At 36.9% G+C, this 26,682-nt stretch overlaps 1 protein-coding gene across 1 annotated transcript; it reads left to right on the top strand.

The window, feature by feature from the left end:
• The first annotated feature begins 1,347 nt into the window (after positions 1 to 1,347).
• On the top strand, positions 1,348 to 24,808 carry LOC127947309 (synaptic vesicle glycoprotein 2B-like). Its single transcript, XM_052544321.1, has 13 exons — positions 1,348 to 1,516; positions 13,175 to 13,866; positions 17,735 to 17,915; positions 18,343 to 18,494; positions 18,595 to 18,728; positions 19,363 to 19,452; positions 19,563 to 19,676; positions 19,757 to 19,845; positions 20,038 to 20,202; positions 20,308 to 20,441; positions 20,512 to 20,712; positions 20,867 to 21,026; positions 22,595 to 24,808. The coding sequence occupies exons 2-13, from the start codon at positions 13,407 to 13,409 to the stop codon at positions 22,776 to 22,778; spliced, it is 2,064 nt and encodes a 687-aa protein (XP_052400281.1). The 5' UTR covers positions 1,348 to 1,516; positions 13,175 to 13,406; the 3' UTR covers positions 22,779 to 24,808.
• The last annotated feature ends 1,874 nt before the right edge of the window (positions 24,809 to 26,682 follow it).

The following is a 26,682-nucleotide window of genomic DNA, read 5'->3' as shown; positions in this document are numbered from 1 at the left end:
ATGTGTTTGGCTTGCATATAATACGCTTTTTTCGCATGCATATGATAGGAAAAAATTTTGGCGCGCATATGATACGCATCTACCCCACAACCCTAAACCTACCCATTGCGTAGCATATGCACGCTAAAGTCCAATTTTGACTATCAACACCACAAGTTTTCCTTTTCATTTGGCGTACTATTTATACGCACTTTCATGAGATGCGGTTAATTCCTGTTATGGCAAGCTACATCAGCAGCCATTACTCCAGTCTTCAGTGTCACATGATCCGTTAGAAATCCTTTCTTATTTGAAAACTGTGTTTGCTGCATAATATTGTTTTGTGGAAGATGTGATACACTAAAATTCAGCTTCTAAAACTCCATTTTTTTTAATGTATTGCGATAGACAACGGTTATTTTAAATTGCTATATCATTTCACAATACTGTTTTACTGTTTCACTTTTTGATCAAATAAATGCAGCCTCTGTGAGCTATAAAAGACTTCTCTCAAAGACATAATGATTCAAAAGAAACACAGTTTGTGGGAACTCTAGAAAAGCATGTCAAATCAGAATGTGGTTAAAAAGTCACATACGTCTGTCAACACAAATGACTCGAACGGTTTAAATATGTTAATAGACACATCTGGTGCAAGTCAGGTCAAGCAAAAAGCCTTGGGTAGGTGAGCCAACAACAGCGTTTGCGCCATCTGCTTTATCCACATCTGAGTTGTTGGAGGGTTTCGCATCAGGCTCGATGTAATTCATTCTTCTTAAGTACAGACTATGCAGCACTTCCATATGGCAAACCCTGAAGCACTTTGGCACACACACACACACACACACACACACCTTGCCAGGTGAGAGCACTACAGCCGGTAAGAATAGTGATGCATGTTTCTTTTATGAGCTAAACGAAGGATTGACTGATAAGATAGATAGATAGATAGATAGATAGATAGATAGATAGATAGATAGATAGATAGATAGATAGATAGATAGATAGATAGATAGATAGATAGATAGATAGATAGATAGATCATCCCAGTCCACTTTACAAAACCCATCAGTCATTTATAAAGTGGAGACCCCTCCCCCCTTTCATCAGCAACTATCCATCTGCCAAGCCCAATTCCTCCTCCCTGATGTGCATTCTTGTTTTCTCTACAGTATCTCTCCTTCCATCTCTCTCTCTCTGTCACAAACATTAGCTGCTCCCCGCCAGCTTTGGCACATGTGGGAGTGAGCGAGGAGCCGAGGTAGGGATGGATGCTGGCATTGTGAGTCGCTTGGGCGTGTTCAGGGAGCTCCTCCTCTGACGAACGGGTCGGGAGGAGGGACGGAGAGTGCGAGAGGGAGCGCTCGCATCCTAATCTTCCTGTTCAGCATCTCCGCTGGCTCTCTGGATGATGCCGCTCTCTCACGTTTGACCACAGGTCGTCATTACCGGACACGCAGCTTTTCGGGGGATTGTAAATTGTTCTATTTTTAAAACTCAAAGGACTATTTTGTTGCATAGTCAGCATAATTTGACGGTAAGAAAGTTTATGACTTGTGTATGTAGATAAGGTGATATAGTGTATTACATGGAATATTTTGCCTTGAAAGTCCATACTAAAGGGTGGCAATGCACAGTGAGGCTCTCTGCAGATTAAAACCTAATGAAATATTAAAGGGAAGAATCATGTTTGAAGCTCACAGAGGCTTTCAGTGCCCAGAAAGCTCAGCTAAAAGGAGTTTTTCTTTAAAATAAACTGTAACTGAAGACATTGAGGCGTTTAGATGATGCTTCCATTCATAGAATGAATCAATGAGCGTCTGGTTGCTGCTTAGTAGATTTTGGAAGCAGTTACATAATCAATACACAGTGTAAATATATTTCTCCTGCAGTGCCTAAGTGATGCAATAATCTAATAAGATAAAGTGCACGATCGTCACCACTTTCGGAAAGTAGAACGCTCATCAATCGCAGAGGGGCGTTTCGCTGGAACCATTATGAAACTTGCTTTTGATCATTTACTATTTAGGTAGATACTCACTGGCCTACTCTTTCTGACACGAAAAGCATCAAGTTTATGAAAATGATGCAAGATTGTGAATTAATTAAACTATAAAAATGTATATTTATCACTTTCGGTTCATGCATGTGTGTTCAGAAATGTGTGGTTGAATGCAAGTTGTGTGTTTATAGTCTGTATATATAAAAAAAATGTGTGCGTGCTAGCTGTGTACCAAAGGCTGGGGGATCTCCCTGCAATGGATGAAAACATATGCATTATTTATATCCTCTAAATGTCTCGCAGGCACCAGAAGAGCCATTATAGCCTTTCTCAGATACAAAAACTGTTCATTAATCGCTCGTGATGAAGCTAGTTGTGTAGTAAATGCTACTCTTCTGTATTCTACGTTCAACTGCAGGTGAACGTATTCACACTGGCGACTTAACCTGTCAAGCAAACGTAGAAAAAGCGTTTCTAACTCCGTATCCCAGATTCTGCTGGATCATTAGCTTCTGATGAAAGTCTTCTGTGGCTTTCACACTGCTCCTCTGTGTATTCCTGGTGATCAAAGGTAGAAAACATGTTTTAGAAATATGACTTGTTAGAGGCACCTCGTGGCAAGGGAATGCAGGGCGAAAACAAATTTTGAAGACTGCTTTGAGTTAGCAGAAACAAAGCTCAAGCACGACATCAAATTTAGACCAATTTTTGCACTAAAATGTTAAATGTTCCACAGTCAGATATGAGTCTAAAGCTCCAAAGTAGAGCTGGCAGATACTCAAGACTTTTCAAAATAGCACACAGTTCCCACAAGGATAAATGGATACATCCAGGCCCACATGGAATCTGCTCAGTTGGAATGTCTGTCATATTTATAAAGCAAAAACCTTGTAAATTAATATTTTGGCCTTTTTTTTTATGTGTGAGGAGTCTGAATTCATTTTAAACAATGTTTGAATTAATTCCATGGATTTTAATCTGTGCTAAGCTCTGCCCCCATTAGTTACTGTTGTTTCCGTAAAGTAACAACATTTTACTTTTTATTTTTAATAAAAGGAACACGAATGCATGTATAGCTATATCCAAATGCACAGATTTCCTCCATAGACATAGACATACGTTAGAAAAGTTATATTTGAGACAAGGTTTAATGATGGGTCAATTGGTCAAATCAAACCTTACCTTGTGTTCCCATTGTAAATAAAAATCAAAAACATTTAGCTGTATTTTGAATAAATTCCATGCTAACTGCATTATACACATCCAATCTCACAGATTCCCTTAGATTCTTAGATGTATGTTAGAAAAGTTATTATAGATGGGTGAATTCTGCATATACTGATGTATTAATATAATAATGTTAATATGATATGTTAACATATTAAATGTTATCAGTATATATGTATATGTACACGTTTCAAAATTCTAAATTTCACATTTAATACAATGTTCTACCTGCCATGTCTTTGTAACTGATTGTGAAATTGACTAGCAGTTTCTGTGTAATTCTGTGTATATTTCAATCCACCTTCTTTTTCTATGGTAATTCAAATATTGCTATAGCTAAAGCAAAGGTGTAAAATCTAATAGCATTTAATGTTGAGATCTTGTTATCCAAAAAATATGTTAACAAGAAACTCTACATACAGTTTATTCCGGTTTGTACTGTCTGCCCAAACTTTAAACCTGTCTTTATCGACTGCTCATGCATTTAGTCATCTGTAACTAAACTACAATGACAAAAGTGAACGTGAGCTTGTGCAAAAGAGCTCTGTTTTTTCAACCTAGCTTTAATGCAATGCCAGTTCTGCAGTCCTACAGTTTGGCTTGTGTTTTATGTTTGCGAGAGAAGCTTTTTTTCCGGGCAGTGAATCTCAAGAGAGAGCAGAAAAAAATGCTGGAGCAGAACGTCCCTGAAACTCACGCTTTAATGTACTGCAAAAAGAGCTCTCTTTTTCTCCCACTCTTAACCATGCAGCTTCCTGAAACCATGATGATTAACATTTTCTTTATCTGTTTATCTGTGAAGAACATGACAGGTGTCATAGTCACGAAGCGCTAATACGTCTTGCTAAGCATCAAAATTCTCAGTTTTCATGTCAGTAAGGAGCTTTCTTTAAATAACAACTGAATTAGAAATAAATAAAACATATATACGTATTAATAGTCAGCCGTAGAGGAAAGTGTTGCTGAATTTAGCAAGTGCGTGAAATGTCTGCAGACTCTTTAATATTTTACTAGAGCTCCGCTCACAGCAGGGTTCTCTCTAATAACACGACGGCTTTTCATCCTTGAGCCTCTGTGATTTACTCCATTTGTGCTGCTTTCTAATTGAATAATTATGCATCCGGACAAAGATATTTGATGTGCACTGGTGGTTTTAACTACGCGAATCCATTTGAAGAGGTTGAGCCACCTCGTTTTATATTAAGCATTTGATTGGGCAGTGTGTGTCGATTTTCAGATATCTGCTGTAAGTCAGTATGGAATCAAATCACCATCATTTATTAATCAAAACTTGATCTTCATGAGATGGCTTTCCTTTTTCTGCTGACATCACTGAGGCTGCATGGATATAGCCTCTGTTTTAGCAAACTTGGTTAATGGATATGAGGACATTTGTGACCCCTGTCATGTCAAGGAAATCAATAAAACTCAATGTGTTCCTAATGGGACTCGCTAATACAGACCTCTGTTTGGCATTAGCACTAGGATGCTATTCACAATACAGTGGGTGAACTAACACCTGCTTATCGGCACTAAATCACATCATCGACACAAGTCGTTTCAGTTAACACATGCTATGCTACAAATGGAGTCTCTTCAGCTATTGGAGATCTTGATAACCCTTCACAAAGCATGTTTTATGCGTGCGCTGCTGGATTGCAAAGCATGGGAATCAATCAATAACTCATGTCGAATTTATATGTGCACCTGCGAGCTCAGAAATAGACGTTGGTGAGACACGCGTCTCCTCTTCAGCTTAATGGACCTCTCAGATTGTATTTATCCCTCCCGATCTGTCTGTGTGTGCGCGTGATAGCATTAAAACCGTGTTATCGAATATGTGGCTACCACAAGATTAAAAATGGAAGATCCTGTAGATTTGAAAATGCACGTGCGTGTAGCTCATTTCATTGCTTTCATTGGAAGGTATTAGATTTAACCCTTTGATGCATGACGCCCAGTATAGATCTTTCAATATTTCAATGCTATTTTTAACCGTTTATGGTTTTCTTACATTTAGACGACCATGGGTGATGATCTTTGACCTCTACACACATGCACACACTCACACACACACACACATACATACAAATTGGGACTTGGGCCTAGATGAAGCGAGCACAGTATTTTAAACCGTGTCACACCTGAGAAGCGAATCCCAGTCAAGCATCTTAATTTGGTTCTCCAGATGTCTTCAATATACTGTGATTAATTACTGAATATTAAAATGAACCTCCACCTGCAATTATAATGTCAGATTGACTGTTTTATATGCATGTTACAAAGAGTGTTGTTTAACCTTATGTAAATATCTTTCTTCATGAAGCTCATTGTTTTGCATGCATTTGTGTTCATTACCGCACATGATTAAAGGGAGAGAAACTGCACACGGGAGCAGCAAAATAGGTGCATCCGTGAACTCAGAAAGCAGCGGTTATATAACACCCAGCTGGCTGTTTCATCAAGGGAGAGCTGGAGAGGAAAGTGCTTGGGTGGGGTTGTGTAGAAACATACATCAGCGTGCACTGTGCTCTATATGCAGCCGCTGTTAACCAGGATGAAAGCTTGCCACCAAAGTTAGGGATGTATATGACAAATGACTTTCGGTAACAACCAATGAGTTGTTTACCATAAGATCACGGACTTGCATTAGGAAAGCAAATAGGTTTCATTTGGCTCTCTGTTGACCTCATTGTCTATGTGAGCAGTTCATAAAACCAGTCTGTTAAACAAACCAAACAGGACTGGCTTTGTTTCGCAGAGGCAGGCTTTCATTTCCTCCTCCAGACTTTATCGCTGATGAGAGATGCTAGCTGCTATCTACGAAAATAAAGTGCAATGAGAGATACGGAACAGATAAATCCTTTTTCTCATGTCATCTGTGCACTCTGGATCAGAGAGGGAGAGAGTAATCCAAAGCCATCCGTGGCCAGTGGACAGAATAAAATTTCCACAGTATTAAGCAGGATTAAATTGCAGCTCTCATCTGTCATGACGACAACTGATCTCACAAACTGATTCTGTCTGTTATTCCGCCCTCCGCCCCGCACACACACCTAAACATCTCAGAGATAGGTCAGGTCAGTGATAATGAAGATCATTTACTGATTTGTAGACATTCAGGTCTTGTTTCGAGGGCTTTAGCCACTATAGACACTGACAGATTCTTCAACTTTTAAAGTTAGTTCCACCAAAATGAAAAATGCCTTTATCATTTACTCACCGTCATGTCTTTCCAAATTTGACTTTCTTCAGTATTGATCTTTTTTTTTTTTTCTTTCAGTGAATGAAATCAAGAGCTTTCAAGTTCCAAAAAGCAACATAAAGCATCATATAAGCAGGACGACTCAAGCACTATATTTCTTAAGTAAATTAAAGTTATTGTCACTAAAAATCTACACATCCAATCTAAATCTCATTTGCACTTTGTGTTGCACTGTTGTCTTGAGTCAGCTCTTTTCAATAAATCAGCTGATGTGTGTCACAATAACAAGAATGATTCCATTACAAATCTCAACTCAAAAGATATTCTAACATGCAAAGTAATTTAATTCAGTATCTTGCTGTTTTTAATATATATAATAAAGAAATTAAAACAACATTTTAATTCACATATACAAATGTTTTAAATATTAAAAGTGTATTTTAGATTATTTAAATAATATGATTTCAATAATATATTTTTTATTATTATTTTATGTAATTTCTAGGTGTATCTTAAATAATTTAAATGTTTCAATTTGCATATTTAAATAATTATTTTATTGAACTTTAATATTTAAATTTTATATAGTTTAAATGTTTATTTAGGAATCCATTTAAATACTTTATTTAGATTTTTTATTTTTTATTTTGTAAAACTTAGAAATTTGCCGTTTAGATCATTTAAATGTGTGAATTTTAGATTGTTTAAGTAATCGTGTTTCTTATCGTTTAAACATATGCACTTTCTTCAAATAAATTACAGTATTTCATTAAATTTAAATGTTTACATAATTTAAGACATTTAAATTATTTTACGTAACTGAAAATAATTACATTCCATTTTAAACATGTTGAATATATTTGATAGTTTTATAGATAATATATCAATTTTAATAAATTGTTATTAATTCATTTGTCTAAATCAGTTTTCCTGGAGCTGTGATTCATATTTTATATTCAACTTTTTAGGCAGATGCCCGGGGCAACACAATTATCAGATCATGATGAGTTAACACTTCTCTTAGCTTAACTCACAAGTTTAAGTCAATCAACACTTTCAAGAGAGGGCTAAATTAGATCATCTTTCACTGGGTTAGAAATAGCATTTCTGATAATGAAGATGTCACTGTCATGAGAGCGATGGCTTTGAAAGATGTGACATTAGTGTCAACCACATGGGATTTTGACCGTGGTTTCATTGTCAGTGTGTGTATGTCAAGTTTTTCTGCTCGTCTGTGGGAATACAACATTATTTTTCCACAGTGTAGCGTGCACAGGGTTAGAAAAGATCCAATACCAAAAGAATCCACGGCTCATAGACTAGATACATGCATAATGTATAGGGAAGCCATGCAGCTCTGCAGTTCAAAAGAAACAGTGTAACACAAGACAAAGAAATCCCAGTCCGTGCCAATATATCTCAGAGATCCCATGAGAACAAGACACTTACTAATTGATCTGAATGAGGGGCAAGCGTGAATATTATCAGGACAGATTTCAAATTATCTGCAAATATGATTGACCCAGTTAGACTCAGGAAGACCTTCTGTATATTTGATTATGAGCTGTTTGAGTGTTGCTGAATTGCTGCATTGCCTATAAGGTCTCAACAAGTGATTGAGTGATTCACTGATTCATTCACTGATCGAATCATTAATTCAGCTGTCTCTTTCAGAAGTAAAACGGGTTTCTGCTTTATGAGTGATTGGATCTTTCATTCAAGAGATTCAAAAACACTGATAGATTCAGGAATTGATAGACGTCAATGTGTTGCAGCTTTGTAGCGGTTCTGCTGTGGCGTTGTTTGAATGAACATTAACAGATGAAAGGAATCTGGAAATATTGTGTCTAAAATGCCACGTGATATGTAAAATACAGAGAGATTCTCATTGGCTGTTTGATGTTTAATAGAGGCCAGTTTGAGTGTGATTTCTCAGGATGCCTGTTTGTCAGATACCTCTCAGAATTTTATGCTTGGTTTGTTAAAAAAACAATGTAACAGACTTTTTTAGACATTGTACAGAAACCTAACACTATACATAGGAGATTGTGGGATACAGTGCACGGAGGGTGTAATATAAAGATATGAAATTGGTGTGTGAACTTTATTGTTATTTTAGATGGGAAGGATAGTAAACATGTAATGATCAGATAAATACTGAGATGTTACAGGCTTTAGATTTAGCTCCCGTCTCATAATAACTGCACACACACACACCTAACCATTCTTCCATTTTGGGGAAGAGTGTGATACAAAGAGTCATTTCTGTGCCACGTCTGCCATAATGAGCTATAAAATATGATGAGAGGGAAAGATATCACATCAACTCTTTCACAGCAACCTCCCTATTGTTTTGTTTGTTTGTTCTGATCTTCCTTTCCAACTTTTTGTTTTTGGTGCCTTTTTGCTTTATTCTGCCATCTTGGAATATTCTGTAAATGGCATTTCTCGCATAACGTCAAGAACATGCCGTTCATTTCTAAAGAAGATAGACAGGAGCAACTTTTGCATTTTTCATGTTTGGATCATATTTTGTTGTTCACAAGTTCATTTAATTGCTCATTCCAATTAAATTACTGTTAATATTCCTCAATTAAAATAACAGCATGCATAATAATTATTAAAGAATCAGCTAAATGTTTAATATGGTCATAGCATGTCACACTTCATCACATTGAACTACACATATGACAACAGTGTTGAACAACTTAACTTTTTACACTTGTTTTTTTAAAGCCAAAAGTTGACAAATGACCATTGTCATCCACGTTATTACCCACAACACATCATAATCCCAAACCACAAACCTCTCTGATACTTTTCCTGTTGGGAGACCTTCATCCAACCTCTTACTAACAAGTCATTTGTCATACTCCAAATATTTGAACATAGACCTAATTATAGTTCCTTGCTTCCCCGCTGGACAGTTTGCCATCTCTGTGCTCAAGCTGTGAATATCACCAGCTGAATCCACTAACTAACTAGAATCTTGTCATCCCCATGGATAATGAATGATGGGCTCCATGTAACAGAGTGTTAGCCTGAGTCTTTCATGGCCAGGCGTCTATGGTTTGATGCATGTGATGTATATTTGGCTTGACGTGGGTGCGGTGCACTTGAAGCGTCTTTTACCATGGCTCTCTTCTTACTGCAGTGTGTTCTCTCTCAAGGCCCAGCCATGTACACATCAGCTCTTTTGCTATACACATATCATTCATCTGAGATGGCACAGACTGCAATGCTATTTTTGAGTTAGTTGCTGCATTCTTTCTATATGTAGTCAGTATATTTACAGTTATTTTTGGGCCACTTGTAACACACACTTCACCTTTTTACCTAAAATACAAAGAGACAGCAAGTAACACATTGAATTAAACATGACATTTTAAGTAGAAAGACTGAAATAGTATTTTCTTGTAAAACTCTCAAAAAATAACAAAAAATATATTAGTGCAGCGATTGACACACTTCACACTTAAAGGAATAGTTCACTCATATTAAATTAAATGCAATACAATAAATTGTATTTTATTTATGTTTTATAAAATTAAATTAAAACTTTTTTAATAATTTCATTATTACCTTTTTTAAATAAATACCTGTTAGGTGTTTTACTGTATTTGTGAAATTAAACACAGAATTAGATTTTCATTTATTATTATTTAAATTCAATGTAAGAATTTATTTAGACATATTTGTTATTTTACAAATTCTTTCAAAATTCTTAATGTCAATGATCTCGCCGTAGGTTTAAAATAATGTGTTCGTTCAATGCAAACGAGTACCGATTCCAAGTTTCTTCAAGTATGCTTTTTTAGACATTTATATTTAGCCTGAATAACAAAGCAGTCATTGCCTTAACTCTCAAGTCTGCCTGATTGTCATAGAAACTATTGCTATTGTCATAGTAACTATTGCTCAGAAAGTACAGCTAGAAATGTTCTCTTGGATCAGTTTGCAAAGAGCCAAATGTCTCCTGCAGGCTTGATGGAAAAGGTATCAGATGAACCTGCTACTGATTCTTTTTGAGAAAAGCCCATCTGGAAACTGTTCACTTGTCTTAGTCAACAGGGAATGAGCCTCTTTGTCACAGATGCTGGCGGGCTGAGAAAATGCCAAATTGCACATTTACCTCAGTGGAGTCCTCTTCTGGACAATAAACAAATTCATTGTTATCCACAAAGGACACGAAAAAAACAAAGTGAATCAATCTTGAATAAAAAGCCATGTAATGAGCTCTATCAGTTTTGTACAGCGCTGTGCCAGAATTGCCCCCCTCATACAATGCACAGATGGAAAGTAATTTTTAACAAGACATGGGAATTTGGAGAGGAGTGCGCGGTCTCAAATAATTGCAGATTGATTTTGCCCCAACAACAGTTTCTAATAGGCCTTGTTTGGATCAATTCCTGAGGGAAATCATATCTCTGTATTGTTGATGACCCTTAAGAATATCCACACAGATTGAAGCTTTGTTTGTGTATCTCCCATCATGATGAATTGAATCTCTCCTTAAACTTAGCAGGTGTTAATGTGTTGCAATTTTTCAGATTTGCGGTTCAAAATGCATGAATTCAGCAATAATAAAACGCCTTGCTGCATGTTAGAGTCGATGTGCAGGGGTAAACACCAAGATTTGGCTGCTTAACATTGTCCAGTTGCTAGATGCTGTTTTAAGATTCCCAAGATGTGTGTTATGCTTATTCAAACACACATGACATTTCACAATATCTCCTCATAGATCATCAAAATAGCATTTTCAGTTATCCTTTTGTGGCACTGATAACTAATCTCACAGGCTATCAGCAAGCAGCATGCTAACTTGCAGACTACTAGGCTAGCTGCATGCTTAGATGGCTTGCTACTCAGCTAGTCGCATGCTTTGCATGTTAATAGAATAGTGGCATGCAAAGTTGCAACTAACAAAACAAAAATTTTTAATTGACATGCTAACTTGCAGCCTAATAGGCTAGCGGCATGCTTAGATGGCTTGCTAATCAGCTAGCCATATGCTTGGCAGTTTATTTGACTAGTGGTATGTAAAGCTAGTTGGCTAACCAAACCAAAAACTAATAATAATAATTTAACAATATATAACTTATTTTTAAATGATATAATGTGTGACAGCTCATTTAAAAGTCATCAGTTGTTGAGTTTACACAGTTAGCACAATAGTTTAATTTGCTAGTGACCACACTTATAAACATACAATTTCATTTTTACCTTTGACATCACAGCTCAGGATGGTTAGTGAAGGATTTTGGACTCACAAATGGAAATTGTAATGGCTAGCTCTCTCCTGTTATTGCAGACCACCTTGATTAGCACACGTGCCTCCTGGCAATGTTTCACAGTACTTTCCCGCTCTCTTTTTCCTGTTCTGTCTAATTAAAGCTATAAAAACCCCATAAATATAATTAATTTAGACAAATCAGTTTTCATGTCTTCTTCATCAGCACTAATTAATATGGAACAGGCTCATGTGACCTCGGCATTCATTATACGATTATTCAAATTAGCAATTCAAAGGATGATCCCACTTGTGCCCTCTCGCTCCAACCAAAGAAATTTAAATTAGGGTTCTTGTTAAACTAAACTAATAACCCAAATACCAAATGAATGAATGTCTCAGCTAGCACCATCTCCTGTAATGAGTCCACAGGCCTTCTAGGTAATAATAGATAGGATAGACAGTATTAACATATGTATGGTGGATTAGATTACTCTTCTACAGTAATGTAATTTATAGTGTGTCTGTCTGATGGTGATGTGAATATTTGACCTGGTCGGAATAAGACTTGGGAAAAAAATCCTTGCGTAAAACCTTCCTTAAGGCTTAAGGCTGTCGCTGTGTCTTGTGAGTTGTGACAGGTCTGGGTTTCATTTGTGAGCTCATTTGTTTACAGCTTTACAAAGCCTATTTAAAAGTGTGAAAAAAGGAAGGAACGTTAAAACAGCATGCCATACAAGAAAAAAGGGCTGATTTTACTTTTGTTAAATAATGGCTGTTTGATTTATTGTACTTATAATGCCTGCTTATTTTAATGCACTGTTTAATTTAATGACTGTTTATTTATGTATTTATTGCCATGAATATAGCCAATGATGCTGGAAAATAAAATATCTAATAACAAATGATAGAAGTACAAATGTTGATACTTAATGTCTAGTAACATTATAAGCAGGACAGTTCAGTAAAATATGCTTAAAAGCACAACAAATCAGCCATTTTTCCATTATTTATTTATTTATCCATCCATCTATCTGTCTGTCTATCTATAGCATCTGTAGTTGATATGTATTTATTTTTTCCAGTCAATATAGTCCTTCATTTGGATTTTTATTTATTTATTTTTACTGCCAATGCATTCAAGCATTCATTGTGGATTCAAATTACTATTTTTTTATTATTTATTTCTTTAAAATAAAATCTTATCAAATCTTGGCAAAGAGTCGAACCAGTAAAACCAGTTGTGAAACCAGCAGCTGTAATAGGACCAAGCTCTAGGTGTTATTCATCTTGAAATTGGGACCAATTTACAAAACGGTCGATAAGAAAGCCTGGGTGCTACTCAAAGCATTTTTTCGTACCCCAGATTATATATTTTCATATATGTCCTTGGCTTCACAAAGCATTAAGTTTTTAGACCAGAGTCATTAGTAAGTACAGAAGTCAAATGTATCCTTAATTTATATGCTTGATGCTGAAGCATTTATCCAAGGTTCCGTGTTACTGATTCAGTTTTGATTTCCATTTGCAGGCTCAGCATGTGGCCCAATGAGAGCTCTGAAAATCAAAGGTGATTAGAAGTGACCAACCATCATCCTAACTGTCAAACTCAAGGGACCCATTTGATTGGAGCCTTGAGGACCTCTCAAGATTTCTTTAAACACTCAAGCAGATCACAAGAACATAGACACAAGCCAAGGCAGCTACGGATTATGCCAATATAGGCTCCAACGTGCAGTTTAGGTTAGAACATCTCTGAAGCCATGGCGGACCCCTATCACAACAACATTTACCACCAAGGAGATGGAGACAGCTATGGGACGTATGGACAGGGAGGACAGGATGGCTATGGCTATCAGACTGACTACCCTCCACAGGAAGAAGATGCTGCCAGTGACGTCACAGAGGGACACGATGAAGAAGATCAAATGTATGAAGGGGAGTACCAGGGCATCCCCCACCCCGATGAGGTCAAGGCTGCCCGGAGGGCGGCGAGAGCGAAAGCGAGGACCACGGCAGATGCCGTTTCAGATCAGGAAGAGCTTGCTGAACAATACGAGGACATCATGGAGGACTGTGGACATGGGAGGTTCCAGTGGACCCTGTTTGTGGTGTTGGGTCTGGCACTAATGGCAGACAGCGTGGAGTGCTTTGTAGTGGCCTTGGTGCTACCCAGTGCAGAGAAAGACATGTGTTTGTCCCACGCTGAGAAGGGAATGCTGGGTAAGTCACCGTTTTAGTGTTCAGAATAGCATACTACCATAGTATTTCTACACTAAACAGCACAATGATCCACTAAATAAGACAAAATGGGAAGTATACTGCACTTAGGCTATAGGTTCTGATTTCCCATAATGCATTGCACTCAGTCTTAAATTTCCAGTGGTAACACCAATGAAAATTAACCATGGTTTTTCTACAAATAAAAGCAACAAAAAAACAACAACATTGTTACTATAGTTAAACCATGGTAACCACAAATTAGCCATGGTTTTGCTACACTAACCATTGTTTACCAATGGTATTTGTAGTAAAACTGTGATTATACAAATGGTAACCATTATGTCAAAAAAGGTAGTTTACTAGTGTTTGAAATATTTAGCGCTGCATAATGTGTTCTATTTCACATCATTTTGAAACAAAGCAGGCCGTGTACAATGTACACTATTCAGTAGTAGTACTGTATATAGTATGTAGTTAGCATTGTGCTAGCATTCCATTATGTACATATCCATTGTTGAGAATTATTTGGTGTATATTGATGCTTATGGCTATAGCTCATGTGCTGATATCCTTTTTCCTGAATAATGTTTTATAACAGAAAAACAACTAAGCAAACCCGCATGAATTAAATTTAGCTGGTTATGGAGTCCTGGATGCTGTTCCATATGCACATGCTGACGAAAAGATTTTGTGAATTGAGACAGACCTGAATGATGGAATACAGTCAATTTTAGCCAGCTGGTACTTAAGGAGACCATCAAATTAAGAATGTTCTCAAATTAGCTAATGGGGCACTTGATGGCTGAGATTCATGCGGCTGGATTTTACGCTCAATTTTACATCAATCCACTCTTGCTTAGTAAAGCAGTTGGGGGAACTGACTTGTGAATCCCAAAGGTAAGACTGAGATGTGTTTTCAGGCAGACTAGAGCTTCAGAAAAACAATTAAGCAAGACCAAGCAAGAATAGAAATTTTAGAAAGGGGTAGTTGTATTTAATGTGCTCCAAACTGATTTTCCCTATATCAACTATACAGACAGTTATGCCTGACAATCCAAAGATTTTTTTATTATTATTCAAACAGGAATAAACATTTTAAGACTTTAGTTTACCTTGTAAGAATAAATGCAATCTACAAATCTGTCTATCTGATTGAATTCTTCAAGACACCAGTAGTGACAGTGCAAAACCTTACCCAGCCTGGATAAGTTATATTGATATGTGTGCAGAATTAGCGTATATGAGAGTAAAGAATGTCTGTGAATGTCAGGGAGCCAGAATGAGAAAGCACTTTCCATCCTGCACACCAGTCATGGAGAACAACTGTGTCAGCAGTAGCCCGACAGATCGATAGCTTCTCTTCTGACCTTGCTCTGATAGATAAATTGTGTCCATCCCCCCTGCAGTCACCATCAGGTTACATTCATCACTTGTTTTTTCATGTATTTCACATTACTTATCAGGGTTGGTTCTGACATGCCATCTTTGCAGAGACATTTTATTTGCTTGCAGGTCAAGAACTGAGCATGGCAGCTTGTAGATGGGTCAACCACTTTTACAGGTTTTTTTAGTTGTTTTAAATTTTTGGCCCAACACTGCAGTATATTTTATGTTGGGTTGCTTGTCAGCTGACTATTAAAGTGCTGTCACATTTACTGTTGTCTGGCGAATTTTCATTGGCAAAATCCAGTTATTTAAATGCAATTGTGAATTTGGCTTGAGGGCAAATGATTACCTCACAGAGATTTTGCATCAGGTTCAGTTAGTTAGTTGTGTGATTTTGCCATGATTGCCAACAGAAAGCTGCTTTATTTGAAAGTAAATTCTGTGTAAACTGAGTTACATACATCACTATACTGGTGATAGTCAACATTATCTTGATAAACTAGATTAATGTTTTGCCGAAAATTCACTAAATTAACACACTTTTATTCTAAAATAAGTAAACTGGTTTGAGGTTCGTATCTCATTATGTTTTTGAAATGTTTTCAACTGACCTTACTAATAAAGTTATATAATTTTTTTTATTATTATTTGACTAATTATCTAGTGTCTCAAACATTTAATTAAAAAAGTTCAATAAACATGTACCATTTCTGCACCAAATGTAATTTCAAAAGAAGTTTTTGATTTACATGGTTTCCTTTTATTTAAACAGTTTCCTTAGCCCTCCATTATCTCTCATTGGTCAAAAAAACATATAGCCCCGCCCATACTCACTCCATTGGTCGAGTCAGTGTTGCTATGTCAGGCTGGTCGTAATTCTCAAACAAACAGAAGAATGTTTTGAAAGCACCAAGTCTTTTGACTTCTGAGGGGAATAAACCTACCATATTAAACTGAGACAGGTGAAAGTATTTTAGTATTGGAAAAAATGACACACCTTACTTTTAACCCCAGAAATGTTAACTGAAGTTGGCATGTAAATTTATATGGCAATAAAGAATGAAATCACCACATCGGCTTAGCCTTGGGCCCTCATTTTGGCTCTGAAACATGGTCACGACTGCGTGACTCGGTGGATTAAGGCTGACCAATGGGATGCTGGGAGGATCCTCATGCTGAGCAGTCGGGCATAATGGCAACTCAGCTCCATATGTTGAACTGCTCATAGAGGACAGTGCTGTCACTCTCACACTAGTCTTACACCAAACTCCCTTCACCACATGACCATCTGTACTCCACGCCAGGCCTTCGAGCTTCATGCCTGTGCAACACTAGAGTTTTGAGGGGGAAATCTGCAGAATTATGCAGAATTATGTTTGATAAAATTAGTTAAAAGCAACTGAGAGTACGACGTTACTATTAATGTTGTCTGAAATCATAATAGAATTAGATAATTATCATTTATATTAAATGATTTAATGTAATAAATTCTTCATATTTATAACTGATATTTAATGTTAATAAAAAATAAAAGACCAGAATACGAGCCTGGTATTTGTTCAAAATCTTGCAGATATTAACAATGAAAAAGATTCAGTGATTTCTGCACTGAATAAGTATAAGTATAACCGTAATGTTTGTTCATTTGGTGAACACTTTTATCCAAAGCAAAAGGTCATACGTTTCCCTGGGAAGTGAACCCTACACCCATTTGCTAACGTTTGAGCTAAAAAATAGCTTAAATGTTAAATAATAATAACAATTAAACCTTTAAAACTTTTATTGTATTCCTAAAGTATAATGGTAATAATCTTGCCCTTCAAAAAAGAGTAAATCTACTGGCATAATAATAACATGCTTCCACTATCATTGTACAACATTTACTCAAAGGTTCAAACTGAATGCCAGCTCTTTCACTGCTGTCTTAAGTGAGCACCCCACTGACAGCTACATTCACTAAACGTGTCACGTCATTCATCTTGCACACCTGTGAGCCCTGCTATAGTTTCTGAACACCCACTCGCACTCATTAAGACCGACCAGGACCGCAAAATCTTCTATTGCAAACACTTAACCTTGTGACTGCTCATTTGACGTCCTTTCCCTCCATTTCCGAGACTACATTAGCTTAAATTGATTGTGGTTGCTTGAGTCCTGAACTTACATATTTCTATGTCATTTCAAACACATGTAGACTCTATTGAATCTCATTAGAGCAGAGTGATTGAAAGTAAACAATGCACAGTCAATTTATTTTTGGCCGATGAAAAACCTGATACATACTAACAAGGAGGAAAAGAGGGAGGTAATACCTCCTAGAGGCACTGTAAAATAGAGGAGTGTGTACTTTTATTATTTTTTATTTGTATTAATATATATATATATATATATATATATATATATATATATATATATATAATACTATATAAATATATCTACTGTATGTCAGTCTATCTCACATGGTTGATCTTTGCTTCGACAGGTTTGATTGTTTTCCTGGGAATGATGTTCGGCGCATTTCTTTGGGGTGGCCTGGCTGATAAAGTCGGTCGGCGGAAATGTCTGATTATCGTCCTGGCCATGAACTGCATCTCTGCCTTCTTCTCCTCATTCGCGCAGGGATATGGCTTCTTCCTGTTTTTCAGGCTGATCTCTGGAATTGGGTAAGCCGGAGAGAAAAAGAAAGAGAACGAGTGGTATATAAAAAAAAAAATATTATCTGACCTCCACCTTGTAATTGCTTGACAAAAAGTACTTGCTTTCCATTAGAGGTTGAGCCCTTGTGTAAATCAGGCATGTACAGACTCAAGCCCTTCTCCCTTGGCTCAACTTCTTAATTTAAACCTATCAATGCTGGGTGATAATTACAGGTCTGATTGATGAAGTACTCCCTATTTACAGTAGCTGTTTCTGGTCATATTTTCAAGATAGAAAACCCGTAAGACTACATCATGGCATTAAAGGTCTCGTCAATATGCTCTCATGGCAATTTACAGGTTTTGTGGACAAAATGAAAGTTTGAGCTAATGAAAGTTTGCAGATAGGAATAACTGTGTTGTAAGTGAACCATGGCCATGTGTTATCTTGCAGGATTGGGGGCTCCGTCCCAATCGTGTATGCGTACTTCTCTGAGTTCCTGCAGATGGATAAAAGAGGAGAACATCTCAGCTGGCTCTGCATGTTTTGGATGATGGGGGGCATCTATGCCTCCTTCACTGCCTGGGGCATCATCCCTCGATATGGTACATGCCTATATCTTTTATATGTAGAGTGGTTTATGTGTATAATGCTCCCTTTTTCCCCTTGTTTTTACATGTCGGTTGTGTTTTGCAATGTTTTTAGGCTGGGGTTTCAGTATGGGCACAGAGTTCCAGTTCCACAGCTGGAGAGTGTTTGTTCTGGTCTGTGCTCTCCCAGCTATAGCAGCTTTTCTTGGGCTGATGTTCATGCCTGAGAGCCCACGCTTCCTACTGGAGGTACATGTCTGAAATATACAATAGTGCTGTTCCAACACCTAGTGAGCTGACTTGCTGCCTACTGCATACACAAATAGCTGCTTTCTAAGATAGCATCATAACATGTTATGGTACCTAGACAGCAACTTGCACCACACAAATCCGATTGCCACCTGTGACTTTCGCCAAACAATTCTAAATTGAGTTTGACGTTAGCATGTTGCTAAGCTAACCAAGTGACACTCTAATAAGCATGAAACTACACAGCACACACAAATATGAATTCAAAATAAAAGCTTTCTTTGAAATACATTTTTGTAAGATTAAATACATTACATTTACATTTATGCATTTAGCAGACGCTTTTATCCAAAGCGACTTACAGTGATTTCAGGCAATCAATTTTTACCTATCATGTGTTCCCGGGGAATCAAAACCCAAAACGCTTGATAGCACAATGCTCTACCAATTGAGCTACAGGAACACTTTTATAAACAAGATTATAAATGTCTTTTTTGCTGAATAAAAGTATTAACTTATTTAAACAAATAAATCATACTCCAAACTGTTTATCAGTAGAGTATGTACCTCACAAATCAAGCCATTATGAGAAACAATCACACAGCGATGAGGAAACAATATCCATCTGTTCCAGAATGCTAAACACGATGAGGCCTGGATGATCCTGAAACAGGTTCATGACACCAACTGGAGAGCCAAAGGAGAACCTGAGAGAGTGTTTACTGTAAGTTTACTGTTTGTCAAGAGTTGTTTTAGTCTTAGGTCTACGTCATATAATGAAGACTTTTTTTTTTTTGTCATATTACCTCATGGACATTGAATCCTTTTATCCAGGTAACTCATATCAAGACTCCAAAGACACAAGAAGATGAGTTTATTGAGATTCAGACTGCAACTGGAACTGCTTTCCAGAGATGGGTGGTTCGAACTTTGACACTGACAAAGCTGGTAAACCGTAAAGCTAACAATTCAGTTGACTAAATGTTCTTCAGTACATAATATTAATATAAGGTGTTTTTTCTGTGCAGGTCATGAAAAACGTGTTGTCCCTCTTTGGTCGTGATCTAAGACTCGCTACTCTGCTAATGGCCATCATATGGTTCACAATGGCATTTAGGTAATTCCCTTTTGCTAATTACACTGGTGAATTTACTATTTTATTAAACTCTTCTTTAGTTCAGCAAATGGAATTGCAACACATTGGTTGGAAAAACCGATAGTTCCACCTCCAAACTTGCCACACAGGTAAACTTTTCGCACTTAGAAAACGAAACATTTCATTGCTTGTCTTTCTTGTGGTATATTTCAGTTTTTACGGGCTATCTGTGTGGTTTCCTGACATGATCAAACACCTCCAGCACGAGGAGTATGAATCCAAGGTCAAAGTATTTCATCGGGAGAAGGTGGAGCATTTTCATTTCAACTTCTCTTTGGAGAACCAAGTACATAAAGAGGGAGAATACATCAATGACAAGTACGCTGACAAAAACGCCGTCTGCGACATCTATTATCAACAAATTCTTCTCTAAATGGTCAGGCTATAGTAGTATCTCAATGTGTTCTGTGTGCTCTCATGCAGGTTCATCAACATTGAGATGAAATCTGTAAAGTTTGAAGACTCCTTATTTGTGGAGTGCTACTTCGAGAACATCCGATCCACAGACACCATCTTTGAAAACTGCACCATCCGCAATACTGTGCTTTACGACACAGGTAAGAGATCTTACCCACAATCCACAGATGATTTAGCGCATTGGGCCTCATGGTTTCTTTAATTTCACAGACTTATATGAGGAAAAGTTCATTGACTGTACATTAGAGAATGTCACATTCCTGCACAACAAGAAAGGATGCCATTTAGACTATGAGGAGGAGAACGATGTCCTCATCTACTTGGTCAGCTTCTTAGGCAGCTTAGCTGTGCTGCCTGGAAATATCATCTCAGCACTCTTCATGGACAAGATTGGACGAATCAAGATTATAGGTGAGCCAAACTGCTATCTAGATGGCTACAAACCTTAGCTTAGCTATTTTCAGAAATGCTATCTTTTTTTTTTTTGGTGTAGCAGCTTCCAATCTAAGTGGCTAATGTTGTTTCTAAATAAGAAGAGCCTGTGATTTTTTTTTTCTTTCTCCAGGGGGTTCAATGCTTATTTCTGCTGGCTGCACTTTTTTTCTTTTCTTGAGCTTTAGTCAGGCAGCCATCATAGCCTGGCAGTGTCTGTTTTGTGGCGTTAGCGTAGCAGCATGGAACGGCATTCAAGTCATCACCGTGGAACTCTACCCAGCTTCGAAAAGGTATAACTAATATACAAATTTGAGATTTTTTTACAAATATTTTATTTAGTAATTTGATGTGTTCTTTTTGTAAATTTTATTATTTTTATATATTGTTATTTTTAAGTTTAAGTAATTTTAGTATTTCAACTTAGTTTAGTTTGTTTCCTATAGGCAACATTTGTAAATTTAATTAAAACATTTTTTTTTTAAAGTTCATGTTTTTTGTCTAATGTGTGTAATATATATTGTCACCCTGGACCACAAAAAAAGTCTTAAGTGTCAATTGTTCGAAAATAAATAAGCTTTCCACTGATGTATGGTTTGTTAGGATAGGACAATATTTGGTAGAGATACAACAATTTGAAAATCTGGAATCTGAATGTGCAAAACAAATTGAAAAAATGAGAAAATCGCGATTGAAGTTGTCCAGATGAATTTTTAGCAATGCATATTACTAATCAAAAGAGTTTTGATATATTCACGGTTAGAAATGTATAAAATATCTTCATGAAACATGATCTCTACGTAATATCCTAATGATTTTTGGCATAAAAGACAAATGGATCATTTTGACCCATACAATGTTTTTTTTTTTTTGGCTATTGCTATAAATATATCCCAGTGACTTAAGACTGTTTTGGTCCAGGGTCACATAAATATATATATATATATATATATATATATATATATATATATATATATATATATGTGTGTGTGGGTGTGTGTGTGTGTTTAGTTATTTTTGCTTTATTTCAAGTCATTAGTTTTAGTTATTAACAACACTGGGGTGTAATTGCATATTTAAACAATTAAAGACATGTTGCTTATAACCTTTGTCTATTGGAGCTAGATACAATGTCCAGGCCAGTTGTAGTCTGATTAACATACATGCTAAACTAAAGCCCCTTTCACACTGCACGTCGGACCCGCAATATTTCCGGAACATTGCCGGGTCGCCTTCTGTGTGAAAGCAACCACGTCCCGGGATCGATTACCGAATTGAACCTGGGTCGGGGACCTAGTAACATTGCGGAGTTCGACCCGGTACGAGCGCTGTGTGAACAAAAGCCAGATCTAATTCCATGTCGAAGTGATGACGCGCGTTATCGCGCGACTCTTTAACCGGCTGTTTTGAAGGAAGATCAATGTTCGCGGCGAAAACATATGTGCAAACTGTAATGAAGCAGAGATCAGTTAGTTCCTCACTTTCTGCGCTGACTCAGAGATCGTTTGCTTGCTTCAGTGAAAGTATAATGTGCCTAGCGTTTTCGACTTGTACATTACACGTCACGCGCTGATGTAACGTGTCGTTACGGGATCTTCAAGGGTTGTGTGTGAAAGCACGCACATATACCGGGTCATCACTGGCAGTGTGAAAGTGCAAAATCTAGCGACCAGGGAACAATTGCAGGGACACTTTACCCCTGTATTTGCCGGAATGGCAGTGTGAAAGGGGCTTAAGCCGTGTCACAATCACATTATAAGTCTGATTTCACACACACACACAAAAAGTAAATAAAAAAAATCAGGCTACATGTAAAAACACACACTGTCTTTTCATTGCTTGGTCTTGACTTCTCTTACAGAGCCACAGCGTTTGGAGTCTTAAATGCCATTTGTAAGTTCGCAGCTATATTGGGAAGCTCAATCTTTGCCTCATTCGTAGGCATTACCAAAGTCATCCCCATTCTGCTGTCCTTCTGTGCTCTGGTACTTGGTGGAATATTGGCCCTGAAACTGCCTGAGACCAGAGAGAAGGTCTTGCTGTGAAAATCTGAAGGATGGTCCAAGCCATTGCATTTAACTATTAGCGTGGAGATATCAACTGCTGGCATGTGTAAAACTGGGTTTATTCAAGAAAAAACTCATAATATATTATATTAAACTCTAATATTCAAAAACAAGAAGGACCAAATGATGGAACTACCCTAGTCAAATATCAATGTATAAATATGCCTGATATTTCATATACAGTAAGTTAAAGGCCTGCTGGGTCACTTGGAGCCTCAAAAAAATATCTGCACTAGTTATATAGTTTCAGACAGGTGATTATTATAGAGAAAAACCTCCAGTGAAAAATACAGTTTGTCCCAGATTTGTTTAGATGAGGTAATCAGTGTCATGGAAGTCTCAATCCTGTGCCATTTCTTGGTCAATAAATTCAGGTACTGTTGGAGATGTTCTTTTTATCTTATTCTATAGCTTGTAATTGGCTTTCGTCTCGCCCTCCGCCATTGCTTATGATGTAACCTCCACTGATAAAAGGTGTATTTTTGTCCTGGTGTTTGCAAGGGTCCTACTATATGTCATGAGACTGTTCTCAATGTGTCGCTGTGCGTTCGGATGCTCGGTGCAGAATGTGCGCTTGTGTTTGTTGGGTCACTGCAGAAACCATTATGTGTGCTTCCTCCGTTTTCTATTTTTGCTTTATTTCCTGTAAATTGCCCAATCTGGTGGAGCACCGGACTGAACTCACCTCACTTTACCTTGCCTTTCACTAAATGTGTTGTTTCTTAGTGCTCTCTCACTCTCTTTCTCTATCACCCTGTTATGTTATGATTTCTTTTATTCTATGAATCCTGAAAAAGTCGGAGGGTTTGGTCACTCTGGATTTGAGCTTCACAGAGCCACATATCTGTACAAGCTGTTGACTGAGTTGCATGTGTGTAATTTACCAAGTAATGTTGTGTCTTTTCTCAATGTGTTGTCTGGATGATGTAGTCTATGTCTCACTGCAAATAAAACTGGTTAGACCATACAAGTCATTTGGTAACCTGTATCATTTTAGGTTTCATGAGCTGGTGGTAGGCCTCTTAAGGGAACAGTACACCAAAAAAAAAAAAAAAAAAAAAAAAATCTCTGTTAATGTGATTCATGTTGTTCCAAACCTGTATGTCTTTCCTAACACAAAAGATGATATTTCGAAGAATGTCTATTCAGTTTGGACCCCTTTGACTTGCATTGGATGTCCAAAAAAAAGAAAAAAACTATTTTGTATTATACAGAAGCAATAAAGCCATACAGGTTTGGAATTGCATGAAGGTGAGTAAATAATGACATGATTTTTTTTTATTTTGGATGAACTATCTCTTAAAGTGAATTAAGCTGTCACATTTGTAACCAACGAACAAAGCCGTGCATGCACACTATATTACTGTTTTGTTTTAAAAACCAAATTACTACCAGAATGAAACTGTTCATCTGAATATGGAGGCCAATTTCTGCCATGTTCTGCCATTTTTTTTTTATTTTTTTTTTTTATAAAAGGTAAATGTGACATCTCACAATTCTGTCTTTTTCTTGAAATCTTTTTTTTTTTTTTGAGTCTGATCATTTAGAATTTTATCCCACTATTCTGAGATATAAAATTCTGACTTGCAAGATATTACATTTGAATTGAAAGACTGAGATATAAACTCAGAAATTTGAGATTCTAAAAAGAAAAGTCTCACAACTCTGTTTATGTCTCAAAATCCAGATTTTTCCTAGTCCGAATTGTGAGATCACAAATACCTTTTTTTTATTTTTTTTCGTGACATTTCTGTAAAATTGGACAGATCCATTTGGTGGAAATGCAATGAAAACCTCTTTCTCATTATGCATAATTAATGATAAACTCTGTGTAACTGATTCTAATTTTGTTTGTGAACACTTGCTTCTTCATTTTTATTGCATATTTATTCGGGAATATTTTCTGGCTGTCACAGAAATAAATCATGTTTTATGTTTTCCATTCTGATGTTTTTGTTTTGTGAATGTATATTATGAATTACAGAAAATAAACATTTATGTGATTCGCACAGCTTGTGTTGGGCCTTTCTTTTATCCACTTTTTTGGGCTGAATACGTTCTTCTGCCTGCCAGCTCATTCTGTCTTGGGGTTTGAGCTACTGTGTGAAAGATGTAAGAGCAAGACCTGGGAAACAGAGCTGGAGTCCCTGTCTTTCGCTTGGTTGAGAGGTTTTAGTTTGCAGACAAGCTATTCCTAGCAGTCACTGAAGCTGTGGAAGCAGGTGGGAAGATGAGTGCAAAGATCGTTTGACATGCAGATTCTGGTTCAAAAATGACTGTTTAGAGATTCATATGATGATGCTGTACTTACAGTATGTAGTGTACTTCATGTCCTTTTTATTTTTTTTAACTGGGCACAACATACTTGTGTGGTTCTCACAATGCAATGTCATGTTTCTCCTGATTTGCAGCACCTCTGTCTCAAGATATTTTGTTATGATTCGCACTCGGGGTGCAAAATGCTGCAAGCCACGAGAGGAGAGAAAAAAAGACAGAGAACATTGTCATTCCCATGGGAATGTTAAGAAGACAGTTTGAATAAAAGTTATAGCTTTAGGACTGAATAGATACATATGCCTTCATAAGGTGAAGTCTTTTTTTATCCTTTTAAGATAGTGAACACTTTGGTCTTATAAGACTGTGAACTAATAGAGGCTAACAGTCTCGCCCACCGTGACTCTGAGGTGCCAAAGACCACCACAGTCCTGGCACCTCTCGGCTCCCAGAGGGGGAGATCCGGGTTCAGTCAGTTCACATCACAGAGGTCATCCCGGGGCCTTGAAACGACAAGTCATCACAAATATCACACTAGATATATTTGGAGTAATATTTTTTTTATGTTTTTAAAGGAGTCTCTTATGCTGGAGTCTCACAGTAATATAACTGTTTTCTATTTTCATATTTTTTAAATGCTATTTATTCCTGTGAATTTTCAGCAGCCATTACTCCAGTCTTAAGTGTCACATGATCCTTCAGAAATTATTCTATGCCGTTTGTTTGTTTGTTTGTTTGTTTGTTTTAGTCTAATTCCTTCATGGAAAAGTCAGTTAAGTGTATAACTTATTTAACCACACAAAATTTTACTAAAAATACCCAAAGGCAAATATTACATTCATAACACCAGATGCTTTGTTGATATTCTTATAAATATTAGATACACCTATTGAATCAAATTATGAATCTAAAGCATAAAAAGAAAGTGTTTTAAATGTTTTCATATCAAAATGTGTATACACATATTATCCTTTGGGAAATAGATGCTTCTATTGATGGATATTGTTGAATCTGGTGGATAAAAATGCACTTGAATGATTCGGAGAAGATGAACTCTTGACTTGGTGTCTCAGTTTAGCACCTTGTAGTTCTCCAGGTGCCACGGTAAGGTGCCAGTCTAAACAGTGGCGTTTCAAAGCTCCCACACTCTCCCACACGCCTCCGAAGAGGCTAAACCTGTTCTGAAAACAGTGTTGTGAAGAAAAGAAAGACATTTTCAAATCATTTTAGTGATTTTTTTTTAAGTTAAGTCATTTCTTGTGACCAAGTTTGTGACTGGCAGCACATGTTGTAGCCTAATACAGTATGCTAGTCAATGCCATGCTATGCTAATCAAAGTTTAAAAAGGCATAATGTAAGAATCTAAAAGCATTTTACAGGTCACATATCAATAGGCTTTATTTTTTTCAGATATTGTTTCAATGACAGTATGTTAGTGTGATGGCTGGCTCTTAATATTGTTTAGCTAGCCTCATTAGCTCACTTACATGTGTGGTGTGAAATTCCATTAAAGGTTCACACAGTCAACAGAGCAGTGCTTTGGCCTTTAATGTGACCCATTAGAGGTGTCACCTAACACCTCGGCTGTGAGAGAATGGCCTGAGTCTCT

This window comes from Carassius gibelio, chromosome A25 (assembly GCF_023724105.1).
Source record: "Carassius gibelio isolate Cgi1373 ecotype wild population from Czech Republic chromosome A25, carGib1.2-hapl.c, whole genome shotgun sequence".
Classification (NCBI taxonomy): Eukaryota; Metazoa; Chordata; class Actinopteri; order Cypriniformes; family Cyprinidae; genus Carassius; species Carassius gibelio.
The sequence above is the reverse complement of the archived record's forward strand: the minus strand, read 5'-3'. Positions and strand labels throughout refer to the sequence as shown.